The sequence below is a fragment of the Bactrocera latifrons genome, unplaced genomic scaffold, assembly GCF_001853355.1.
Source record: "Bactrocera latifrons isolate USDA-ARS-PBARC rearing strain unplaced genomic scaffold, ASM185335v1 scaffold_51, whole genome shotgun sequence".
NCBI lineage: Eukaryota > Metazoa > Arthropoda > Insecta > Diptera > Tephritidae > Bactrocera > Bactrocera latifrons.
This window is the reverse complement of record NW_017537168.1, coordinates 303,433-331,078: the sequence shown is the minus strand read 5'-3', so window position 1 is coordinate 331,078 and position 27,646 is coordinate 303,433. Positions and strand designations below refer to the sequence as shown.

Sequence of the window (27,646 nt, the reverse complement as noted above, 5' to 3'; positions counted from 1 at the left end):
AATAAATATTAAGAACTCTTTTCACTGCTTGGTTTTCTAATAAATAAAAAAATTTTTTTTGGTTTTAAAATTAGTTTTTCGGAGCTTTATTTAAAACCTTTTCTGATAATACCTCTCTTTTTATAAATAGCTTTTTTTACGAATTATTTTTACGAATTATTTTAAGTAAAAATTGAAAGAAAATATTTTTTACGATTTTCAGACGGAACTTAAATTTTTTAAAGAAGAATTAAAATGTTTATCAATTTTTAAAATTTCCTTTGCCGAATATACTACTAAGCTATGCTATTAATATATAATTTAACCGTGCATTTAAAAAAGAAATAAAAAATAAATAAATGAAAATATTTAAGGCACATATCGAATTCTCATCAAATTCTCTAGCTTATGATATAAAAAGCTTTTATTGGATTATAGGAATTCGGCAATAATATCAAATAAATGGCAACTGATGTGTGAGCGCACTGCTGGTATTTAAATGCGTATTTTTGGGTGCAGATTTTCAAATAAATGTTGAATATTGTGTCAAATGCAAAAACTGATAATTTGTTGGCAATTTTATGCAAATATTTTTTTCTTTTTTTGGAGTTAAATGCTTTTCAAAAATTTGCTCTAAATTGCTGCCAACGGCAGCCAGCTCATAAGTAATCCAAAAAATAATTTTAAATATTACATTTTTTTGCAAAGATTGTTTGCATAAAAAATCTAAAATCTCTGTGAATATGTGGAGCTCACTGGTACCAAAAAATATATATATACATATATTCGAATATTTAATTTTTTTTTCGAAATATTTAAATTAAAATTTTTTTTTAAATTTAGAATTTTTTTTATTTAAATATTGTTTATTGGCAGCTGTCAAGTGTGAATATGTGCATATGTTAGTTTTCGGTTAGTTATTTTTAAACTGTTTGAGTTCGTAGACCTGCACCACGAGCAAACTAACGTAGATGGCGAGTCGCTCGAAGACTTTAGGGGCATTTATACATGCTGACTCTTATATAATTGCAAATTTTTGCATATACATATATGTACTATGAATACTAAAGCCCCTCATTTTTATTTAAACACTCGCCCTTTGACTGCGGGCAACAATTAATTACCGGCCAAAAGCATTGCTGCAAGGCAATTTTTCTCACCACATATTCGCATATATACAGAAAAAAACCAGCTGTTTTCAGTATAAGTGTCGAAAAGTGTACAACGGGTTAGAACGGCGCATTTACAGCACAACATAGTATATAAACATATGTATAACTGCAGCATATAATATATGTATATGTACATGTATATAAGTAAGTACATAAGTATATGTGCATGTCAAACAAAAGTGCTTTGACCTTCTTTGCCATAAAATGCCCCGGGCATGTTATCTAACGCTTGATACTTTCACTTATAAGCGAACAATGCTTTGCTGTAGCATACCCGCAGGCGTGATATACCAAATATCTGCAATATGCATATGCACGCGTGTATTTTTGTTCATTAGTGTCGTGCATGATGTTTGCCATCACGAAAACCTCCCAAAAAATATATGTAAAACAACAACAACAACTGTGACCACAAATAAAGCGTGTAAGCTTTCATAACTTACGCTTGAGGGGCAGCGTTATAATGGCGTAAGCGGTAGCTGTTGCTGTGATATATGACATGTACTTAACCGCACACACTTACACAGTTATAAATGCGTATATATGTATATGATAACAACTTTAACCGCTCGCCACGCTGTATTATTTTACACACAAATACACTAGCAAGACGAAGGCTCGTATTTTCTGCTTATATGTATGTGTGTGTGTGTGCATAACATATAAGCCACATCAGTGTGTATCTTTCATTCTTGCTGCTTTTTTGCGCCACACAAGTATTAATTTAAATTATTTGCATACTTTATGGCGCAACAGCGCTACAATCTATAGAAATGGCGCAAAAATAAAGACAAATTCATACACGTGCATACGGAGCATGCATGTGAAACATGTTTATTGCCAAATATCTCGGTTTAAACCCCCTCACCGCGCCGCTATGCCGCACGCAACCCTTTCTGGCGGCACACGTTGACTGGCAACACTTTTCTATTGCTTTTTATTAGTTTGTGGCAACACACGCACACACACACAAATATACAGCCAGCGGCAGCGACACAAAGTGCTTGGTGTATTTGTGCGCGCACACAATGGCATGTCACGCCTGTCATTTGCACAACATTTTACCGTTTTACGCACACGAGCGCACACACACACCCATACGTATGTTCACAAGTAATATTTATGTTGTTAATTTCTGTTTAATTTTCTACTTTTGTCTTTGGCTTTTGTGCGTTCTATTTTTTGGTTGTTCTGTTGGTTGTTATTGTTTTTGCTTTTATTATAGACTTCGTTTTTGTTTTTGTTTTTGTTTCGGTTACATCTAAACTTTTAATGAGCGAAAATTAACTCGCACTCATAAATATTTCATTAATTTGTTATTGCTGTGGTTGTTGTTTTTGTTTCTACCAAGCATGTGTGTCATTTGGCTGTATGTGGGTGTGTACGCTTGCTTGGTGTGTGGCTGCTTTAATTTATTAAATATATATTTCATAACAGTTTTGCGGTTGCGAAGTTCTGAAGGTTACAATAACAACAACAAAAGGTATGAGATTAATTAAAAATAAGAAAAAACGCCAACTTCCGTGGCACCGTAGCTGAAATACGCTTCACAAAAAAAAAAAGTTTTCCATACAAGAACTTGATTTCGACCGTTCAGCTTATATAACAACTATATGCTATAGTTTCATATAAGATTTCAAAAATTTATTCGGATATGGCAGCATTGCCAAATTTCTTGAAGATAATCTTTCAAATAAAAAAGTTTTCTATACAAGACCTTAATTTTGATCGGTCAGTTTGTATGGCAGCCATCGGCAATGAGCCGATATTAACGCTTCCAGCAAATGAGCAACTTCTTGAACCTCTAAAGCACTAGTTCTCGTATATACAGCCAAGCCATCGGACAGACGATATTAGCTAAACAACTCAAGCTCGTCTCGCTGAATATTTAGATGTCTAGTGTAGGGTCTCAGCGAAAAGGAAGAACGACTGGTGCGCTGTTTAAACTCGGCTATAACCACGACAGCGGTGCCTACGCCAATAAAAAAGAGGAAGTCTAGGATCTCTTAAATATCTTCTGAATGCACTTGAAAAAACTTCACTCACTTTTTACAATTTTACTCTGTTTTCTATGGGATTCCGTAAGCTTTAAATGAAACCTATAAGCTCTACATGTATCGATCTCATTTAGCAGTTTATTTGCCTTCTCAGCGAAAAAGCCCGACTAAATTTAGTATTTTCAATCCCTAGGAAGTAAGTTCTTTCATACAAAGAATATTTTTTTAGTTTTTACTACCTCAGTAGTTGTCAGAAAATAACTCAGTCTAAGCTCAAAACTTCCTCTTGCTTTCACTAACGTCATTTGAGCCAATCTATTCAAAATAATTTAGCAGTCCAGGACTGACGCTTATAGTGAAAATTAAGCAGTCTTGGTCCGGGATCTTTTTCTATCGGATCTAACTATATCACAATTGCTGCTTTATTCATCATTCCTTACTTAGAGTCCAAGAAAACGAAACCTCCTAAAATAATAAGTTGTATCGAACTATGTGGCAATTGCTAATTTTTGTTGATTACGCTGTTGCTCTTAATCATTTAACTCTGCCTGCCTGGAAAGGACTATTTCTGACTTAAGTTCATTTGTAAACGTTGATATTTAGTATTTCCAACTTTACTTGCGAGGTGTGCTGTTCTATAAGGAAAATCCCTCATGGAAAGCACCATTTTTAAAAGATATTATTTCGGAGTTTTTTCTTTGGCTGCGAGGGATGTACAATGTGGAAAATGTTTACTGGTAATAGACTTTGTATGAAATGCTCAATAGAAAAACTTTTAACTGGTACTAGACCTTGTCCGGTGGAGATTTTTCATCTTATAAGTTTTGTTATTACCCTCAAGATCATTTTAAATGATGAAATATGTCTAGGAACCATAAGCAACGAGCGGTGGATCTGCAGCTGTTGCTACTACTCAAGGCAGTGTATCCTAAAGTTTGTCATATAGTCACTGATTACTCTACCTTAGAAAGCAGAAATAGATGCGAGTTTGGTAGTTGCAATTATTTGCTTTAGATCTAGAAGGAGCTCTATAAATGGCTTGAGAATATCAACAATTTTACCAGGAGCCGAGAACCACAACCTTGAACCAAAAAAGTATCATTTGAGTCTTCACAATGACCCTGTCGTTTATTTGCCAGATGCTTTCTTAGAAAGACAGAAGCATGGTAAAGAAAATCAAAACGCGAAGACTGCAAAAGTGATGCGTAAAACGGTAGATCGGAAGTACATAAAATTCCTACTGCCACTCGATAGAAGATACTGTAGGAACGTGTTCGGAATACTAACTGGAAACTGTCTGTTTGCGACACAAAGAAAAAAGACTGCAAAAAATGTTTAGAGCAAAACACTAGAGAAACAATGGAGCATCTTTTGTGTACTTGTTCCGCACTGGGAAAACTAGACTAAAAGAGGTATCGATGGTGATGTGGGGTCAAAGAGGCTGTTGAAATTCCACACCAAAGGCATCCTAAAGCATGACTACTCCTCTTGACCTAGTAACTGAACTCCAGCTGGTATCGCAAAAGACCAAAACTGATATATGCGTGGCTTATCGCTCGGCCAGACTAATATAACCTAACTTTCTCAGAACGTCTTTATGTGGACATACTTACGTTCGGCTTGAGATGCCTTAAACATAAAGTGAACTCAACTTGATTCACTTTGCATGCCGTGGAATGTTCGATAATAGATGTTTTCAATAATATCAGCGGAGGTTTTTGACTGCACGCACACTCAATGGGCTTGACTGGATTGGTTCGTTCAATGTCCCATTTGTTTGATGAAAAATCCTCCGAGCTTGGTGCTTTTTGTTATTCAGTCTATTGCTAAGGGTTGTGGATCGAAAAACTACTTTAAAATTCACGCTCACGGTGATTTAGTTCAATTAGAAAGGTTTCAAAATAATCGTACTTTTGATAATTTAAATACTATTTTAGCATTTCATGTGGCAACCCCAACATAGAAATCTATTTGAGAAAGCTTGCGAAAAATATACTTTTTGTGATTTAAATACATTTTCAAAGCGAAAATGGACAACACTGCGTAATTTATTTACTTTATACCATAACTCTGTTTTTTAGAGTTGCCAAAGCACTCAAAACGTGACTGTTTGAAGACTCTGGCGATAAGCTTTACGAAAACTAGCAATAAGCGCTGCAAAAACCACCCACAAATATTCGAATGACATAAATATTTATATTTTGTTTTGTTTTTGCGTTTCGGAAATTTTCAGTAGCTAAGTCGCGTAACTTTTTCATTTGATCACTAGCAAACAAACTCGTTTGGATTTTCCTGTTTTATCCTTTAATTCTCGCTTTTTTCGTCAAATGAAATTCCACTTGTTTCTAATATACTTTCAGGCTAATCCTATTAGACTTAACCCAGTTTTATGAACGAGCACATTTATGGAGGTCATATTGAGCTGTGTATTTTACAATATATAAACAACAAAAACACGAGCAAGCAAACAAACAAACCAAGTCTGCCAAGCGCAATATTAACTTGCGGCGCATTGTGGAGTGGGAAAGTGGGTTTAGAAAAACTCAAAAACACATTGAAATAAAATCTATACAGCATAACAACAAACAAACAGCAAATCCACTTTATTTAGCGAGATTTTTTTTCGCAAATGCCCCGCCCCACCGCCAACTGTAAGCCAACAACTGGCACTGCAGTTTATCCGCCCTTTCGCAGTCAGCAATAATCCACTTTTATTTGCCATGCACCCTCCATACCGCTACACACCACACACACACGTACATACGTGTGCGGCCGGATCGAACCGTACGCCTGTGTCCTTGTTCACTTGCTATTCCGCAGCCACACCCGGCTGAACCTGTACCGCTTGCCTTGCGTTGCCTGCCGGCGCTCTGGGCGTTGCAACAGCTGCTAAGTTGTTGGCAAGCTGGCGTAAAAAGCTGTTTGCGGTTTATTTGCCACAGCAGCAACATCATCACTAGCAGCCGCAACGGCAGCAGCAGCAGCAGTTGCATAAGCAGTTTGAGTTTGTGCTTTAGCGCTGGAATATCGCTGCAATAATAATAAGCTGACCCAAAAACGGAACGAAATCCGCCAGCAGCCAAGTATGTTTGTATCTCTCACCGTCTTTGTTCGTGTTTGTGTGTGTGCTGTGACATCACTCATCTCATTGCTGAAGCTCAGCTGCTTGCAACGGGTTCATTCCTTGCGCTTGGGGCGCTGTCGTTCTTTGGCCTGTTGCCCTACTCCAATTCAGTGCGCAATCCTTCGCCAGCCAACTCTCCAACGCCGCTGCCCCCTTGCATTTTGGAATTCCACTTTTCCACTTTCGACATATTCTCAATCCGCCGGGTGTGCTAGTCAGTGAGTCAGTCGCGCGTGCTTCGGCATACCTCGCACCGCCGCCATGCTATCAGTATCGGTGTCATTCCGAGCTCGAGCAGCTCGATTTGCCCGACTTGTCAGGCCGTTTTCCACCACTTTCATTTCCATTTTCATGCGGTTGCCAGTTTATTAATGTTGACATAAGTGAAATCTATGTTGATGTTGTTGCAGCTGCTGTTGTGCCTGTTGACTTTATCTCTATGGCTTTGTTGTAATAATAGTAATTCGAGTTGTTACCATCATTGCTCCTTTGTTGTTCAGAACTAGATAGGTGCGTAGCTGCTATGTGTTGCCATATACATAAACAGTAATCATCCATTGCTGTTCACATCGTTTGTACGTCAGTCGTTTAATGCGTCTTCTGGTTGCCCCATTCAGTGCTCGGTAATTGAACGAAATATATTTGTAACGGGGGAATTGTTCGACAAGCTATTTAAAGCAAATAGTTTAGCTTAATATATAGTATATACATACATAGACGAATAAGTAATGTATCGACATGTATTTCGAACCGCGGGCCAAAATAACACAGGTCGCTTACATTTTCGAATATATTTGAAAGCCATCTTCACGTAATCACAATTTCAGGTTCTCTAACAAAGAGCAGAGTAAAGAAACACGCTTTCATAGCGCATTAAACGAAAAAGCCTGTTTAGGATCCCTTTTTACGTACTCTCTTCATAAACCTGAAACTAACCGAAAGTTCTTATCCACTCAGTTCGAGTTTCAAATAGAAAGAAAAGTAGGTACGTTTGAACTTGAACCACTCTACTGCCGAAGCTGCAGAAATTTTACTGCATTTTCGAAAACCAAGTTTTTCGGATCGGAACAGTTAGTTATAGATCTACTCTTTTCGACAGGGCTTGGCTTCGAATCTTTCGATTACACAATGGGTTACAGGCTCAGTCGCCCATATAATCGCTTACAGTGACTTTGCAGTGAATCCTAAACCTTTTTAACTAGCTCTTACTTAATCAGTTCGTAATGTCTTTTGGTATACCGTTTCCAATTTTTATCGAAAAATTCTCGACGGTGTGCTGAAATGAGAGGGCAATAAACTCCCATTTCCATATGACAGCAAATAGACCGCATAAATTTTACAGCCAACGTAAACGTTAAATTCAGCCAGTATATCTGTGCCGTCTGGAAAATCATATTCACTTCGTGGCTATGCGACTTCAATATCAACCCTTCCTACGGATCTGAAAGACAATTGATCACATTTCTAGACATGTAATGACATGTATGAATACCCCCTAGCTTCTTTGAACAAGTGAGCTATTAGTACTGAGCTCTCTACTTTATAGAAGATGACAAGCTTTTCCAATCTTCTTTAATTCCTGTCGATTTGGAGATTTTAGAAAGAAGCAAGATTTTGTTGCATCTGGTATCACGTCCGACTTTTGGCAACCCACATCTTCAAACCATTTTGAAGACCTCATATCAAAAACATTGTTTTAGGGAAAGTAAGGTTTACTACCTTACAATGGTGATTATTATTCGGTGGTTGATGATTTTTTTTCAGCTGCGATCCAGCCGTGATACGCAAAGAATCGCGAAGTACCCTCTGATGTTATTCCTAAGAAGGAACAGTTTGACATTTGAAACAGCAGCTATTTGGAAGGCGCTGAAAGCATGCGGAAACTGCGACTATTAGTTACAGCAAAGCCACAAACCAAAAAGGGGGTGTGAAACTTGACTAAAATGTTGTCCGAGCATTAGAGAGCTATCTAAATGGTTTAAAATATGAAATTGTTTGCTAATACCAGGAAATGGTGACATAATAGTGCCTCTATGACATCGGGAATTGTTTCAGATTTATTTATTTTCTTTCTGCATATATTCTTCACCAGTGCGCCTCAGGCAACTATTATTTTAACGAACTTCAAAAATTAATTAAATTCTTTGTGTAAATAAATCCAATAATAAAGAGATTCGTCGAATGATAAGAAGTTTATTGACCACCATTTGAGGAACTAATTCCCGTCACTCTTTTCTTATATTTCTTTCCTTCCTACTCATAATTTTGCTCACATGCTTATTAACATCATCCATCTCAGTATTATCACTTCATTTCAGCACATCCTTTTCACACACCAACAATGATTTCATAATTTATCAAAGCACTCATTTCGCTTGAGCTCGCCTTAAAGTTTCCGGCCAGTTAGACAAGTCAATATGTATGAACTGACGTAAGACGTTCAGTCGGATACCTGTGTTCGGTCAGTGAGCTAAACCTCACAGCTGCTACTTTTTGTTGGCTCACAAAGCAAAGAAAATGCACAAGAAAAAAGAAAGAAAAAGGTCACCACTGGTCATCAGCAGCACTTTGTCTCCCAAAACCCACTCGATATGTATAGTTGTATATAGGTATCTCTGGTAGAAGCTTTTGTAACCGGAGTTATATTTCTTGATTTCAGTTCGTTGTTGTGGCGCACAGATGAGGCGTAAGAGTGTAAGACACTTTTGGACTTGGTTTTGGCAACATTCTTGTGAAAGTTTTCCACAAATGCCAGCAACATGAAAATTTATTGTTTTTCTGCAACAGTGTTTATCGTTGAAAACTTCAATTTGAGTTGCACTCTTTCGTAGAAACGCACTGCTGTGACGTCCTATCTCTTTCTCTCATACTACAACTCCCTAACAGCCTTGCAATATATTTGACTTTGCCGTTGTTTAGTGGAAAATTTACTCAGAAGTTAGTTGTAGGCACATATGTGTGTATGTTTGTATGATTGTATGTATGTATGTATGTAGATACAAACAAATAATAAGCGACGCATTCGTACGGAAGAACGTTACTGCATTACTGCAACTGAGGAATCCTGCTATCAGCAAGGATATAGCGTCGGCACATATATACATACAAACAAATAATATGCCACGCATTCGTACGGAAGAACGTTACTGCTTACTGCAACTGAGGAATCCTGCTATCAGCAAGGATATAGCGTCGCGGCACACCGCAAAGGTGTAAAAGGATTTTTCAATGTAGGCATCACTTTTGAGCTTAGTGTTTGATCTGCAAGAAACAGCATTTTCACATTGGTGCTTTTATTATTTTGAGACGAAGACAACGCAAAATTGCCAAGCTTACAAAGTAAGTTTGAAAATTTATATAAACACTCAATGCAATAAAATATTAATCAGCTACATATTATACACCTTAATATGGTTTGAGATACAGTTATTTTCAAATGTTCAACTCTTTTTATATAACTATAATTTATAATCTTTTTGGCTCTCCAATATTACTTATGTAATAAAAGGTGGATTTTTCACGCAATAAAAAGTGAATAAAAAAACTATCCCACATAGGGACATTTTTGTAAGCTACTGCAAAATTACTTGAACCAGAAGTTGTGCAACTTTAGGGCATTTAATCAGTTTCTTTGCATTAAATAAAATTTCCTTTTAGGGGAAATTTTTGCGGTATGTGTTTTTAAGCAAATACTTGAGCTTTTATGTTATGCTCATTTCGTATGTAAATAACTAAGCAAAAATAAAAATTTCCCTAGAAAGGAAATTTTTAAATTTATGCCATTTGTAATAGAAAACTGAATAAAAATTTATTTATGTATTTATTAAAACTTTGCTTTTTGCACAACTGTTTTATAGTAAAAAAGTACACTCTTTACTCGGAAACTAGCTTAAATCCTTTTATGTCTAACTCTAATACCAAGCGCAATTATTACCACAGCTATTCTTCTTTTACGCTTCATTTATTTCTTTACTCTATGTAAAGTAATAAAAATACTACGATTCCTCTTCAATTTAAATGTCATACTTATGAATGCTTATACTGCGAACTACAATTTTAGACGGTTATTTCAACTGTTCTCATTACGACCGTTACATTGTTCACTTTCGGATGTAATAATAATCATTCAAAAAGTTGACAGCAGCAATGTTGCACTAAGCGGAAATAACAGTTCGTCTCTTTGTTGCTTTTGTTGTAATTTCAACATTTAAGGTGCGCGAAAAAGTAGAATGAAAGAGTAAAAAGAAAGTCAAGAAAGAAAAGCGCAAATAATAATATAAGTATGCATGAGTACTAGTGTTTATGTTAGACAATAACAAAAATAGTGAGTATGTAAGTTGTCTGCTTATTATTTTTGTTGTTGCAAAATATATTTTTATCTGCAGCACTGTTGTTGACATAATGTAAAGTGACATTTTGACATGAATTGAGTTGTTTGTCGTTATGATAATCAGCATTAAGAATGAATGTAGGGTATACATACATACGTACAAATGGGAAAATGAGATGTGAGAAAATGGAAATAAGGGCGATAAGCAAATTCTGATGCGAAATTAAAGTGAAAGAAAATGAAGATAAATACCGTACTAGTTATAAGCGATTGTGTCAGAGGAGAGATCCCTCTGTGAGTTGGAAGAAAGGAGAGACGGAGTTTAGAAAAATTAAACATGATAACTTTACAAAGTTTATGAACAGCGTCCATTAGCCAGTGCATTACCGAGAAATTAAATATGTGATTTGGTAACTTTTTGCCTTAGAAAGCAATAAATAGCTTAAAGAAAGCAAAACTTGGTCATAAGTAGTACAAAAATGAATTAATAATATTTAACTTAAATAAAAGCAAATAGTATTTTGGTTTAGATAAATGAAAATATACAAGCTTATGAAACTTAGTTATACGATTAATTTAATAAAAAGTTTTGGTTTATCGTTTTGCCGCTCAATCAAAAATGTAAAATATATTTTTAAAAATAACCCTACAAAAAAAATGTTACGGATTTAAAATTTCTCAACTTTTTTCGACTTACTAACTATTAGCAATTTGCATTTTCCAATAATGAAAATTAAAAAAAAATAAATACCCCTTTGAAGGAAATCTTACTGATTCACATTTGTTTACGTTTTTCGAAACACTAACTATCAACTATTTGAAATTTCCAACAAATCAAATTTATAGAAAATTACCCTTGAGGGATTTTTTTTTTTTATTAAAATTTTTTTAAGGTTTCTCGAAACTCTATCAGTTATTTGTATTTTTATAAAATACAAAATTTTAAACAAATTACTCTTGAGGTTAATTTTAATTACGCAACAGCTATTCAGTAACACAAATTTTAAGAAAATTACCCTTCAGGGGAAACTTCAATTCTTAAAGTTTTTTCGAAGCTATAACTATCAGTTTTTAGTTTGTAAAAACCAAAATTGTAAGGAAATTACTCTTGAAGGTAATTTTATTTAATTTTGTATGAAATTGATATTTTACATATGTATGCCTGTTATTGCTATCAAAAGCTGCACTTTTTGCAAAGGTTAAGTTCAATTTATCACAAATAGAACCAAACTAACATGTCTCTAACGCCATTTTCCATTCATAGAAGTAGCGTTGCACTTATTTACTCCGCTAACAAAAGCAGCACTCGTATCACAACACACTACCACTACTATGTGCGCATGTAAGCAGGAAGCCATGCAGCATAGTCCCTTTTAATTAGCCCGCACAACTTTATTAATTAGAGTAAATTTCATTCCTGGTTAATATTTGAGAAACTAATGAACATAATTAAAAATCCACTTCAATCCGCGTAACTGCTGCCACTACAACTCCATCGGCTATGCCACACCGCCCCGCACTTAACTAAACCGTAACACTATCCCTACAACAGCCTAGCTGCGCTGGCTACCAATAACTAATCGAACGTAGCTCGACCATGCGGAAGTCCCAGCCAAGAGGACGTGGAGTTGTATACAAACGTAAAGTGCAGCAAGCACAAGGCGCAAGGCGAAGGCATCCAATTAATAACATTGATTAAGCTGATTGAAAGCGGACATAAATACAAGGCTGATGGTGCAAGGAAAAGCCGAAGGCTAAAAGGAAAAGGAATTAGTTGGTTGTCATAGATGGATAGAAATCTCGGCGGTTCGTGCGCTATGCCTATTAGACGGCGGCAATAACGAGAAAAAACGTGCCACAGCGACGCGACAACGGAGTGGCACATCGAGTGCATAGATTGGCAATCGAAAAAGTTGTAATGAAGCGACACACAGACAGACAGTCAGACGGGCAGGCAGGTAGATACCGACAACTGGCTGCTAAGCCGTGTAGCCGCCATTTGTACCAGCCGCTCAGTTATTGGCGGTGTATTGAACTCATTTGAACTGCGTACAGAGCAGAGTTGTGGCAGTCTATGGGGAGAACTGTTCACCGATAATCGGTAGATTGGTGTGCTTTGACAGTCAGCGATTGGAAAGTCAAAGGCACATTACTGTCTTACACCAAGCCGATGCCAATGTGTATAAGTAGTGAGTCTTCCGTCAGACGCCGGTATTACGAAGTTTTTCACAATAGGTACTATATAACATATGTATGGCACATTGGGATTATTAAAAAAGTTTGTACTCTTTCTGCTATTACTTTTTATCTTTGATTGCTCGCAATGAAATGCGTAACGATAATATTTGCGAGTGAGAATAATTTTTTAAGCGATAAGCCTGAATGTGTGTGCGAATTTTTGCTTAAATTTATTAGAGTTTAATAAAAACATAGGTATTAATTGATATTTCTTAAGCAAATTTAGTAACAAATCAGGTGCGAAGGGAATAGATTTTATGTACTCAAATCGCACATACTTAATAAAATATCGCAAAAAGGGTTTTTTTTTTGGTAAAACTAAGTATATTAATGAAACCTTCTTGAAGAAATGTAATAGTGACTTAAATACATACGAAAAGCACTTTATTCCCGAAAACTGCAGTTGTCTCACAAAATATCCCTAAACGGAAATTTGTGGTCAACTTGTGTATTTAGCACTAGGAACAATTCAAAATTCTTAAAATATCCCTAAAATGAAATTTTGCCGAAATCTTAACATTATTTATTGAAAAAACATTTTATAACTCTCAATTTCGACCGCAAGAAAGACATTTTTGCTGTATGTGAATAAAATTTAAAGCACCAGCAAAAATGCTGAAAAATTATAATCAGTAAAATTTCCTTGTCAGGAATATTTTTAGTTTAGGCTAAATATTTTCCCATACCTGCATATTAACTTTATTTATGCAAAACTATTCATATACTAACCAAAATGCAAATTAAAAAAAAAAACCGAAAGGGAAATTTACAAAATATGCGGTATTTTAAGCAATCAGACGTTGGAATTTTAAAAATCATATATGCCTACTAATTTACAAAAATTCCCAAAGAATGTACAAAAACATATTTTAATAATAAATGTCAAAATGTTCGTGCATTAACAATATTATTAGAATTTTTGGTCCAAATTAATTGGTTAATATGCTCAAATCATTTCCATCGCTAAAGATACTTTAATTAAATATGCGCTTTGACTATTGAAGATAGCATTATTAATATTGGCAACCAGAAAATGTATCTTTTTCGCAAAAAATAAAAACAAATACAATACTTTATGTTTTAATAAAGTCGCAAATAGAAACGCAACTAATATACGTATAACAACTCTGTTTTGCTATCACCTTTTTCAACATTTACTCCCACCTTCCCTGGCGCTATTTCTCTCCCACATTCACTCTCTTTATAACTCGTTCTATAATTCGGAGCTTTAACACGGTTTCTATCAACTTTTCTACCAAAATGTCGGCAGTGCCTACGCAACTCTAATGTAACTGGTTTTTGCACCTAAAAGTATGCAACAAGAAACGTGCAACTTTTTGTAATTTAGTTGAACACTCAGTATCAAGCTTTTTACTATACGAATATTTATATTTGTTGTTCAGAGGTGTATTTGATTTTTTCCTGGAACTTCATTTGCCCTCTACAATATAAATTCCCTTTAGCTGCATGCATCAACTGCTTCAGCGCCATCGTTTGCCAGTTCTGCCCGTGTGCTTCGATCGCATTTCTTTTTATCTTTATTTTCAAACTGTGCATGTTGTTGTTGTGTTCTGTTGGCGCTGCAGTGCAATATTTGCTACTGATTTCACTAGCTAGCTGCTGGAAAATTTTGCTATCATTTCGCTTATTTCTTTACTTTAAGGTATGATTGTATCACGTGAAAAAGTGTTGAGGAGTCTTTTGAGGCAAGTTGGTAGATTTGAATGCTTCTGTACTTTTTTGGAAAACCCCAACTGGCATTGTGAGCGCTCATCTTTTACTCTTTCACATACCTTATGCAAATGAGCATTTAACGATGGCAAAGAGAAAGAGCAGACCATACACAAACAAACGTACATATAGTATGTATGCAGTATCCGCTCTTCAAGACCCGTAAAATTAACAAAGCAGCTTATACTGACTGCTCGAAGCACAAAAAAAGCCTTTTGAAGTTGACAGCCAACAATGTGTAGTTGGAAAATACTTCAGCAATGCATGTGCATTTCTGACTACCTACTTTGCCGAAATCATCTTCGAAACTAGCAAAAGTTTGCAAGGGCGAATGTTGGTAGAGCAAGAGAAATACCTAAAGACTTGCACCGGAAAACTTCAGAGAGAAAACGCAAATTGTTTAAATTAGGAAGCAAGTGTAGTTAGAGATTAAAAATAAAATAAATGCAGTGACTGGGAAAATGTGAGATAAAAATATTTGGTTATGCAGTGCCGGCAAATGACAGGTGCCCGCAACATAAAAAATTGGAAAAAAATGAGAAAGAAAAGTACACAGCTGTGTGCGGCATGTAGGACTTTAAACTAACAAGCAATAGCTTGAAGTACTGAACTTTAATTTAAGCTCAATGTAAAATTTATATTTACTGTATCAATAAATTATCGCTAATTGATGTTAATATTAGTCACAACCAATTTTTATTGGAACGGAAATTGCAACGTTGGCGATCACAAAAAATAATTTATTGAAAAAAATGTATAACATACATTTGTACACATGTATATACCTATGTAAGAACATACATACATATGTATGATTTTTTGTTAAAATTCAAATATAGTCATCAGATTGGAAACGTCCCAATTACAAAACAAATATGACAAGTGCACACACACAGAGACAGATTAGAAGAAATAGTAGTTTTTAGAAAATTTTAGACACGTAGAGTTATATAATATTTTCACAAACATTTGCTAGTTTTTTGCTGGAAATAATGCCAAAATGTGCATATATAATAACTCAGCTTTTTGAATATTTAAACTGACTGCTAACTCAATTAGCAAACAATCAGTAATTTAATAATTTTGAAAGCACATATGGAAATTAGATGAATGGTACTAACAAATATACCGCTTTGTTCACTAGACGTCAACTGCGGACAACGCACTAACGCTTGTAATTTTGAAAAAATTTATGCTTGACACACATACATATATATTAGAGTATATATAAAATTAAAACAACGACTGTAAGCCAATTGTAATATAAAACTTTTTTTTTAAATTCAATTAAATTTCCCCAAAAACATCCCTCGAGGGAAATTTTTCTAAAAAGTATTTTAAGCTTAAAAAATAAAATATTATTTATAAAACATATATTTTAAAATAAATTCGAATATGAAGTCCACATTATATACCCATTCATTGTAAGCACTGCTCAGAACTTAAGTTCACTAAAACAGCATAATTACCTATGAATTACCATTTCAAGTAACTAGGCATTTACAAATATCTACATTTTTACACATACATTTGTGTACATAATATGTATATATGTATGTATGTATGTACATACATATATGTATATGTACATACATATGTATATTTAGTATACTGATTGCTCTGTAATTACTCTACAAATTCATGGTTTTCTGAAATCCGCTGCCTCATATATTACACCTGTGCGCTAATGTATTTTAATTATTGGTAATGACAACCACTTAATTAGCAGACTCGGCACAACAGTGCTTATGGAAATAGCTATGCGCTTATAGACGCAAATTTATACAATTATAAATATAATACATACATATGTACATACAAGCATCTGGATTATTTGCCGGAAACTTTCAACTTTGCAAACTTGTATTAAAATTAACTACTTTATTGAGAAACGCTTATGTTCGATTTTCAAAACTTTTCATATGAGGGAAATTTTTTTATTTAAAATAAAAACCGTCATCACTTTCCTGTGTTGTATTCAAAGCAAATTTAGGAGCTTTTCGAAAATTTTCCTATAAGGGAAAATTTTTTAATCAGTGGAAAAACGGGCATAAATGGACTTTTCAAGCATCTAAAGCCTAAATTTTGTTGCCTTTTGTCAATTTCCCATCAAGGGAAATTTTTTACTTTTTGTTTTATAAAGAGATTTGCACTCTATTAGCTCTATTTCAATAGAATAAATGCTTTTTAGCGAATAGTTATGATACCAAAATTTATATTTTAAGATAAATTGGACAAAGTGAGATGTGTATTTAGAAATTTTATTTTAGTCAAGTATTTACAAATTTAAAAAGTGCGTTTACGCCGCATAAAATTGTACTTGTACATTGGAGTGGAATTAAATTTAGGTAGTAAGGTATAGAAATAGGTTAACAGTTATATAAGCAAGTTGGCGTGTAGATTTACTTAGCAAGTCGTACGTGATTAAGTAAGTGGATAATCAAGCTTTTGGTATCCCAAAAGACTGCATACAGGCAGGATTACTAGAGCTTTTCGTTAGACGCTACTGCGGGAACTAACAAAGTATACGATGCACACATAAATATGTGGATGTATGTACGTATGTGTGTACATAAGTATGAATGTACAAATTCATGTACGTACATATGTATGTTTAGTAAGCCTTCGCGCTTATTCAGCTGCTTGTAACTGCGCACCGGAGTAGGGTGTTAATATGAAATATGATTTTTACGATGCTACCAGCTGTTGTTGTTGTCGCGGCTGTCATTACGCTGCTATATTCCTGAGTCTGTTAGTTTTGTTGTTGCCACTGCTACCGCTCCAATTTACGCTTTTACACTTCCGCAATGATGTGTCAGCAACACGGCAGCCACACACAGGACCACGGAGCGAGATCGTATGCCGCATTCAGCGTTGCGCCAAAACTTGTTAAGCCACACACATACAGTCATAGAAAGTTGACTACTGGCGGCTGCATGAGCTTGTTTACATAGCGCAAAAGGTTGTAGTGATGACAGAAAAGCTGGATTGGCACACAAAAAGGACACTGGCAACGCCATGAACAGTCGTGGCATGGCTTGGCGAATGAAAGGATATTTTAATCTTTAGTTAACATGACAAGTGACTCAGCTTACGACAAGTAAACGGTTTTTTGTACGTGCTCCTATACCAATATGTTAACAAGGAAACAGGCACAAGGCATTCATTGCTTTGTATGTGTGTGCATTTAATACAAATTTGTATGCAAAACTGTAGGAGAAGGCGCGCCACATACACCCACTACTTATATGTCTGTGTATGTAGCGCGTCACTTTTAATTGCAATAAAATAAAAACGCCATTAAGCTGCAGCCAAACTATGCTCGTACAGCGACTACGACACGCTTAAGCCGTCTATAGTTTAATGAAGTGTACCGAAATGAGGTGTTGATGGCCATATACATACATACATTCACAAGAACATTAAATGTATATGTAAATACACACATACAAACAAATCTGTGGGTGAGGGTAGGAATGCGCTCCTCAACGCTGCCGTTAACTAAAAACTGTTTACATGAATTTATATGTATGGAAGGTATAAATCCAGGTGTGTATGGGTATTTTTGCAGGGATATGCAATTAACATGCGCATATGTATGTATGTGTACATATATGTAAGAAGTAAGTATATAAATGCACTCACATGTGAATTTTTCTGCCAGCGTTGCTTTTTCACAGTTTGTCATTAGTCGTAAAATTCAGGAGTTTGAAGTGTTGAAGTCTGAAAGAAAAATAGTGAAAAACTTATTAGATATACACATGTACATATATTGTATGCATGTAGTTAAAAAACTGTCTATGGTATGTGAAAAAATGTATTAAATTAATTTTATTGAGAAATTAAAAAAATAAAATACCCGCATTAATCCAGAGGTGAACCGTAAATAATTACAAAAAATACTTAACAATTTTACCAATTTTCAAAAACATCCCTAAAATTTTCCTTTGGTATTTATTATGGAAAATGCAAGAATATGCCAATTTTATTAACATTAAAATAAATATAATTAAAAAATACCAACAAATTTCCTTTTTGCAAAGATATCCCTAAAATTTCCTAATTGTACTACAATCACAAATATATAAATATTATTTAGTAATCATTTCCATCCATAAATATACTATATAATTGGGTTATTGTACAAATATGGCTTTTTCTAAAATTTCCTTTGCGGCATTTTTCAAATATAAAATTTAACATTTTTGAAGTAAAAATTTTTGAATTCTTACATATATTACTTTACATTTATTTTTAAACAAACACTAATGTTGCTAATAAAAATTAAAATGCATATGAAAAAATATTGTTTTTTCCAAAATTTCCCTGAAAGAATTTAATTTTTATTTACTCTTCTTGTTTACATTGTTATTAATTATTTTTATAGTTATTAATATTATTATTTAAAAGATTTTAAATGCTAAATGTAGTAATCGTAAGAATTGGGATTTTTATATTTATGGGAAATTTTTTTGTAATGTCGTTTTAACGTTTTAACACTAGCTTTGAAATAAACAGACAAAAATTATTTTATTTCATACGAGCCACTTGAAATTTTCCTGGTGGGAAATTTTCTGTAACACTTTAAAAAAAAATAATGGCCAGATTTAAGTTTAAATAAAAATTTTGTTACTGTCTGGTATCGAGCAGCACATTTTAACAAAAGATTTGTCAGATTTAAATTTTATTATCAATTTTATTGCTATTTTCTATAACTCCACTGAAGGAAGAAAGAGCACTTGTGTGTAAGTTTTAAGCGGAAAATATTAAAATTTCAAATAAATCCATCAGTTGCTATTACACTTACTTTGTATACTTTGGCAACTTCTTATCTGTTTTTTATTTATTTTCGGGAACCAGTGCATGCCCTTTAGGATACGCAGTTGTTATAAAGTTTGTTTGCAAGTATTGTCGCACACAACAAATACGCAGAGCACTTGCATATATATTTATAAATATATACATACTTATATGGTATGTATAAGCACACAGACAGCGAAAATATTTCTGTCTATTTAATAAAGAAATGCATAGAACTTTACAAATACTCCACAGCTCTCATATGCTGCCCTGGGACACTCATATGTGCAACGCTTGCCTGCCTCGGCAGCTGTAGCCACTTTCAGATACATATGCCAGCCGCGCATGCGTTTGTTTATATGTGTCCTTTGAGAAATTACTTATGAAAATAGTTTGTGCCACGTTGCTGTCAGCTTGCCACAACCGCTAAGTTTTCTTTCAACTTTTCCCAGCTATACTACTTTCATGCGTTGATTTTCCAAAGATCTACAGTGCAGCATTGCCTTGCCATAACGGTTGATGTTGTGGCGGCTTCTAGCCTGAGTATTTGCCAACTTAAGGGGTTGCCAATCTAAAAAGGAAGTGTATTGTATGAAAGTGCATTTGTTTGTGTGCATGTACGCCAGTTTTGAAGTCTAAATAACTCCGCTGCTAGTTGGATGATGATGTGGCAAATTTTCCAACTCGTCAAGTCGCATAAATGTGGCAAATATTTAGCCTTTCGTATTTATCAAAAATCAAAATAAGTGAAAAATTTAACGAGAGTGTTGAGTGCAAAAGACAAAATTATATAATTATATTAAAGAAGCTTCACAAGTGTCCAACAACATAAATTGGGCAATATAAAGTCAAATTTTGTTTTGAGCATTAAAGGTCTTACGCCTCAGAGTCAATATTATGTAGATATTAGGGATAATATTATATTTTGTATTAATTTAGTTAGCAAACTTACCGTTCACACTGGATTTGATATCCGCTAACCGCAGGCGATGCGTGTTTTTCATTACACAACATTCTTTCAATTTACGTTCATTTATTAACATTGTTTCTGGTCTCTTTTTGAATTTTTAAGTTTTTTCATTGAGACACAAAACCGCTTTTTTGATACTTTTTTTTTTATACATAACACACTTAGGAAGATATAATTTTTCCTTATTTCTTATTTACGCACAACCACTTATTTTAACTTCTATTTTTAAAAACGCCATTTTATATTTGGCCTTATTTTTTATTACTTTTTTTCTTAGCACTTTTCACCTTTTCACACACACATTTTTTACTTTTTTTGCTTTATTTGCACTTTTTTCTATTTTTTTATTATTTTATATATATATATTTTTTTTATTTTTTTATTACTTTATATTTTTTTTACAGCTGATAGCCTCTGAAGCTAGCGCTGCATGTTTTAGGTTGTACATACATATGTTATTAACATTGTATAATCTTTTATAAATAAATAAAATATTTTTTTTTATAATTTTATATTTTTTATTATTTTACATATATTTTTTTATATGTTATATTATTTATTTTATATATTATATTTTTTTATTTTATATTTTGTTATTTCATTTTTTTATATTTTGTTATTTAATTTTTTATATTTTACTTGAATAAACATTTTTCATTATTTACACACACATAACTACATTTTACTTTTTTAATCTATTTCTTATTTTTTATTCTTTCAAAGGCTAATTGGGAAATTTTAACTTTCCTCTTTTTGACATTCACATTGTGTGTACATTTAACTTTTCCTTCACTTTTTCACTAATTTCTTTACTTTTTCGTAACACGCTAATAATAGCAAACCTAAATTTTTACCTTTTTTGCACTGATTTACACATGCATACATATTACTTTTTTACTTTATTTTTCACTTATTTCTATTATACTTCTACTGCTTTTTTCTTGGGAAGATTGAAATTTTCCCCAATTTTTTTTTTCCTTTTCACTTCACTTTTCACCCACTACACTCTACTTCTGATTTACTATCTTGTATTATTAATCGCGCACAATATTTTTCATCGTTATTACATTTTAGTTTGTTCAAACTTCTACAAATACTTCATGTTCAAACGTGCACAAATATGATGTGCTTTTTATCCGTTATTTTCACTGCAATTTTTTTATTGTTATTGTTTATACGAAATTTTTTTTAATTTCCTTCACAATTATTACAGTTATCAATGGCATACTATTTATTTTCCACAATTGTGATATTTTTAAGCATTTATCGTCTTTTCCAATTAATAATTTGTTGTTTTGAGTGTTCGCTGCTTTAAGCTCTGCTTTCTGCATATACAAGATCACTCTCAAACCTTGGCACATGAACACACTGAAAGAAAAAATTACACAAATTTAACATGTAAATCTATTACAATTTTTTCTAATTGTTATGATTTAATGTAGATATATAATGAAATGTTGTATTATCATAATATCACTGGAAGTTATGAGAAAAAAGAAAAAATAGCAGAAAATTTTTAAATAAAAGTTTAGCGTTTTTTCTATATATTTTAAAGCGCGTATGTACATATGTATGTATTGAAGCTTTATGAAAATACTTTTTATTTATTTATTTATAAAAAAAAACGTTTTACACGTAAATTAAATTTGTTTGAAATATACATATGTATGTATAATGTAATATATAAATAGCTTCAGCCTAAATTTGTCTTATTACATTATATTACGTAAAATATTTAAAATTTCCCTGCAGGGTATTTTTTGTAATCAGTTAAAATTTTAATATTTGTTTTATAGAGCGCTCAACTACGAAATTTAGACCACATTTTAAAATTTCCCTGACGGCGAAATTTTTTTAAAAAGAAGGAAATTTAAACAAATACAATATTAACTACATACAAACGTTAAATATCATAAATATAGGCATAAATAAAAATAGATAGTGATGCAAAATAAAAATCATTTGCTGTAACCTAATAACATAATAAGTTTTATTTCAATATTAAAAAATGTCCTCAAAGAGAAATTTGAAAATACAGAATAATAATTTTTTCCTACACTTTTTATACTATTTCTTTTAATAATTTTCTGCAACTTTTCCATTTTCTTTCAGACTGAATTAATCAAATTTGATCTCGAAATGAAAATGTCGCAACACAAGCTCGAACAACAAATCGAAAAAGTACAATATAATCAAACCGCCGTTATGTTGCTAATAGACACATGTCAATTGGTGCGCGAAAACACCTCCAGAGCCGTTACCAGTCTCGATAATATGGTTTTATACTTTATGAAAACGAAAGGCAGTGAAAATGATACATCTCTAATGGGATTATTATATGTAAGTATGTTAAATTGGCCGTTAGTGAGTTAAGAATTAAATTAAACTCAAAAACACCGCTACAAACAAAACCTCATTTTAAGCATTTAAATTCTAAAAGCCAAAATTCTACTCTGCCTTTACTTTCAGCTCGGGGAATTATACGAATCAATCCGTTGGCCCGTTACACTCGGTTTCCTCACGTTATTGCTGTTGCTCTGCACTATACTGGTGATTGGTGTGGCGCGTCGTTCGCGCTGTGCGCTGATCTTCTTCAGCGTATCCGGTTTATTTTGTATTATCATCTGTTGGCTGTTGGCGGGCATTTACCTGGCATCCTCAGTGGCAGCGGGCGATTTCTGCATGCGTCCGCATGAATTTATGTGCCGTCAAGTGGGCATGGTAAGTTGGTAACACCAAAAACCCAAAAACCAGAACTAAATAAAGAAAACAAAACTAAAGTGAAATAAAATAACAGTGCTGCAATGGGTATTTATTATACTTGCAGTCGCGCTGGTGAAAAGGAACAACAAGCTACGCTTTGAAAAATGATTTCCGTGAAAATATTTATAGCTCAAAGGTAGCTAATACCATTTTGTGCCTGAAAGTGTGCTAAAATTTTGATGAGCGCACAAACGGCGCCACTCATGACAGCCACGCTCCTAATGTATATGTATGTGCGTTTGTATTTGTGTGCTCGCATGGTTAGCCATTCATGGCGTGGCATGTTTTCAACATGTGTGTAGCTAGAGAGTTATGCATATCAAATGACCCTAATTGTAGACTTCACTCTGGAGTACACCTTCGCCCGCACAGTGATTTTGAATGTTTGTCACTTGATGATGTTGAAGTATGATTTTCGAAAAAATGCAGAATACAAAAATTCAAAGCGCTCAACAGTAGTGTTTCAGTAGCAAACAAAAAAAAAAACCTGGGACTGTATGAGAAATTTCAATTTATACAATAAATACACTCCTAAGGGAAAATTTTTTGTAACAATAAACTTTTAGCGCTCATTGAATAACAAAGCTAAAATTTCTCAGACGGGTAATTTTAAATTAGCAGTGATATAAGATAAAAAATCTCACTTGCATATTATGCTCTGCACAATTATAAAATATTTGAAAATTACCCTTTGAGGGAAATCTTTCTAACATCGTTTTTCCATCAAAAAAGTTAATAACAATATATTTTTGCCTGCTTTTAGCGGTTACTGAATCGTATGGCTGAAATTACCCATAAGCGTAATTTTTAATTCAGCAGTTAAATATTAATATTTTATCACAATTTCATGTTATTTGAAAAGTGAGCGATGTCAAAACTTAACCTTCTTCAACTTAGCGTAACAAATATATGTTTTCACAAATATCAGCTCAGTTAGTTTTTTAGCCCATCGCCCACCGTGCGTCAAGCACTAACTCGACACTAGCGTGCTTTGCCGGTGTGGGCGTCGGAGCCTTCGTGAAGCACACCCCGGTGAGCTATCAACAGCATGGACTTCAGCACCGACACAACAGCCACTTGTGTGTAACGAAAACGAACACATTTAAGGGATATTTGTTTGTTTGTTTCTTTCTTTTTCGTCTCTTTTCGGACGCTTTGCTTTGCCATTGTTCATCGCTTCTATTTTTATTTAGATATTTTATATTTATTCGGCTATTGTTCTTTTTGTAGTTGCTGCATTTTTACGGCAGCACTCAACAGTGTATTTCGTGGCGTATTTAATATGTGGACTGTCAAGTAGATTGCCACTACTTGCACCACTTAGACATGAGGTATTTTTATATACATAAGTATTTGTGAGGAAATGTCAGTATGTATATGTGAGGCTTATTACTTTGACAACCGCGCCGGTTAGCTTAGCGCTGAGAACACATACAGACGTACATATACATATAAACATTTATTTTTGTATAATTCTGCGCTGTTTGCATTCATTTTTCCGGTTTTCGAACCAACCCTCCTGCCCCACCTCAACAATCAACAACTGCTGTTGCAGCACCATTAAATAAATGTGGCTTTTATGAGGTCATTTGCTTGTGTTTGGCCTTTATTATAAAGAACTGCCTTGCCATTTGCGGTAGACCACGACGATACGATAGTTTTCAATATAAAAGCAAAAACTAAAACAAGTATGGAGTGAGCAACAACTTTTCGTTGGGGTAACGATGGCCTATATTTGGGCGAAAATTTCTTGTGAATTTTTTTTTTTTGGTTGTTTTTGGTGTCGCCTTTGTAGCACTTCAGTTCAGCAACTCTTCAGCGAAATAGTAAACACATTAAAGCGCATAAAAATATGTCACAACGATTTAAAACGTTGGTTAAATAACCTACCGTAATACAATACGTGTTAGCGCCTATGAGTAGACTATATATTTTCCTAATGTTATAAAAAAAGCATCACTAGTGGTCAGTAAAACACTAAAAACTATGTAAGTACAGTTTTTGAGATGTGGTCTAAGAATGAGAAATAGTTAAAGTGATAAAGAAGACGAAATTATAGCCTAAAATTATACTCATACTTTATCATGTATTCATAATGTCAGTTATAACTCCTCTCCACTAAATAAAAAGTGATAAAAGTATGAATGGAAATGAATAAAATCATGAGTTAGCACCTAAAAGTATACCTCATTTTTCATAATGTCAGAAGTTTTCCTCGTTATTGTTTAAAAGCAAAACTAATTTTAATAAAAAATTAAAGTACACAAAATAAATAATACTAAAAAAAAGTAGAGTTCATACGGTAAGAAAGTTATATATGACAATATAACCATAGTTATCACCTAAACATATACCCCAATTTTTCATTATGTCAGTTTTTATTGCTCTATGATGCACTCTAAACGAAAAACTATAAAAAAAATAGAGTGTAAACAATTAGAAAATATAAAAGTTTGCGTCTAAAAGTAAGCAAAATTTTTTACCTTTTTCTAGACTGTGGAACTTTAGCCCGCAAATGTTAAAGCTTTAACTACGCACAGCAGTTTCTAGTCTTCTCCTTTCTTAACTCTCAAGAACAAACTTTTTTCTTGCCATACCTTCCCCCCTCTTCAAAGTAATGCCCCACTTTCGTCATTGTAACCACTCATTTACGCAGTCATAAAATTTTACTACCAACAGATAAGTGTCCTTTATTGGCGCATGCACTAATCTACTCTGAAAAAAAAACTTAATAATGCCAACGAGAGCAACAAATATAACGAAAACCAAAACAACAACAATAATAATAGTTTGTGGAAATTTTACTTTCATTTTGATGATGGAAATGCAAAACTAACATTTAAACAAGAAAAAAATAAAATAAAGAAAATGTTTAGAAGTTAGTTGGCACTGCATTAGTTTTATGAACTCCACGCAAAGCGCTTGCAGTTGGCAGTTGACATACATTGGAGCTTAAAAAACTTTGAAATGGCAACAGCGCTGAAAAAACAGTTCAATTTTCGAAAAAACTAGTGGTTTAAAATTGTAAAAAAAAAATTGGTTAACAAAGAAATATTTTTGATGAATTTATAATTTGAAAAAACTACGGTTTTAAAATTGAAAATACAACCCTCGTGCAGCTTCGCTTGCTGCTGAGTGGCTTGCGCCTGAATATATACTACACTCCGGCACTTATAGCTTTAAAAGGAGTGTTGCCTACGAGACGTGAGACAAGAATTCTACACTACTCATGAAAGATAGATACAATTAATAGCTCTTGGCCCCGCAATCCTTCAACCTACCACTTCAATAACCCCCTTCAAAATCCCGTAATAATTCCTCAATAATAAATCGACTAGTTTTGTTGTCAGGCAAATGCAATCAGTCGACACAGATAAAGCTATATAAGCTTCTTTGAGGAAAAAGAAAAAAAAAATATGACACACGAAATGCAAATAAGGCGCGCAACGCGTTAGTTTTAAGTCGGTCTATAGGCGCTGAGCGCTTGCGACTGCTACATGTAGCTGTGTGCGTGATACCGTTATGCACATAACATTGGGCATGCACTGCTCCAATTTTCAAAACTAACAAATCCAGCACAATGTCGACGCGCCGCGTCCGGCAGCAACAGCTACAACAACAAAAGGACAAATGGCAAGAGCGAATGAGCATGGCGGAAGCTCAGGGTGCGGATGACGCTTAACAAAAAAATTACAACAAAATGCCTGCTGGCGTTAATTAGAACAATGGCAGCCCTGGCAGCCAGGGCAGTTTGCTGTTGTTTTACTTTCACAGCCTTTTTTCCACAATGGCGCATTTTTTATGCGAAAGCGCAGCCGGTGTGTGTGTGTGTGTGTGTAGATGCGAGCGGGGAATTTCTATTGATGAGCTCAAAGGATAACAGCACTGGGTGCACGCGATGTGAAAAACGTACACCCCGTACACACGTACAAATGAGACTAAGTGTATGTGAGTGGGTGTAAGTCAATACACAAATACATGCTGACAAAAAGCCCTGCAAATCTGGCTATCTGTCGCGGAAAACGCTGCATTTAGGCCCCACAACACCAAGCACGTGCTTGAAAAAAATCATATAGATAGTTTTGCATATGTATGTGCATATACAAACACATATGTACATGCACATGCAAGTGGTAGTTTATAATTTTTTTCGCGCAAGTTATGACTCTCAGCGTGAAAACGCGAGTTTCCCTTGACATCAATTCATGTGCACGCAACCTCTGTGCATTGTGTGCCTAAATGTAGGCAATAGATTCAAGTGTGCTTGGTGCAAAAACAAGAACGACAAACGGTACATAGCCCGTTAATCGACGTTGTCTATTGCTGTTTGCACTAGTACATATGTATCTGTGTGCTCGTGTATGAAAAGTGAAAAGCAGCAAATTGAGCGCAGACAATTTAAAAAAATATATAGTACATACATACATGTGTATGTATAAACATGGATAAATTAACTTTTTTATTATAAAAATGATAAGAAAATACTTTAAAAAATTCAACAAAAAAAATTAAAATTTTTGTTAATTTAATTAAAATTTGTAC

The 27,646-nt window shown here is 34.0% G+C and overlaps 1 protein-coding gene and 1 long non-coding RNA gene across 3 annotated transcripts in view; one reads left to right on the top strand and one right to left on the bottom strand.

Moving 5' to 3' along the window:
- The window catches only part of LOC108973912, a 113,426-nt gene extending 92,867 nt beyond the window's left edge, over nt 1–20,559 (bottom strand). The window contains exons 1-2 of the long non-coding RNA XR_001993758.1: nt 20,324–20,559; nt 18,217–18,294 (exon numbers count right to left, since the gene is read on the bottom strand). This is a non-coding gene — a long non-coding RNA (uncharacterized LOC108973912). The remainder of the gene's footprint in view (nt 1–18,216; nt 18,295–20,323) is intronic.
- LOC108973890 (protein tweety-2) overlaps nt 1–27,646 on the top strand; it is a 126,548-nt gene that overhangs the window by 85,373 nt on the left and 13,529 nt on the right. For both annotated transcript variants that reach the window (XM_018941398.1, XM_018941399.1), the window contains exons 4-5: nt 22,454–22,681; nt 22,811–23,062. In XM_018941398.1, coding sequence (XP_018796943.1) covers nt 22,454–22,681; nt 22,811–23,062 — 480 coding nt within the window. The remainder of the gene's footprint in view (nt 1–22,453; nt 22,682–22,810; nt 23,063–27,646) is intronic.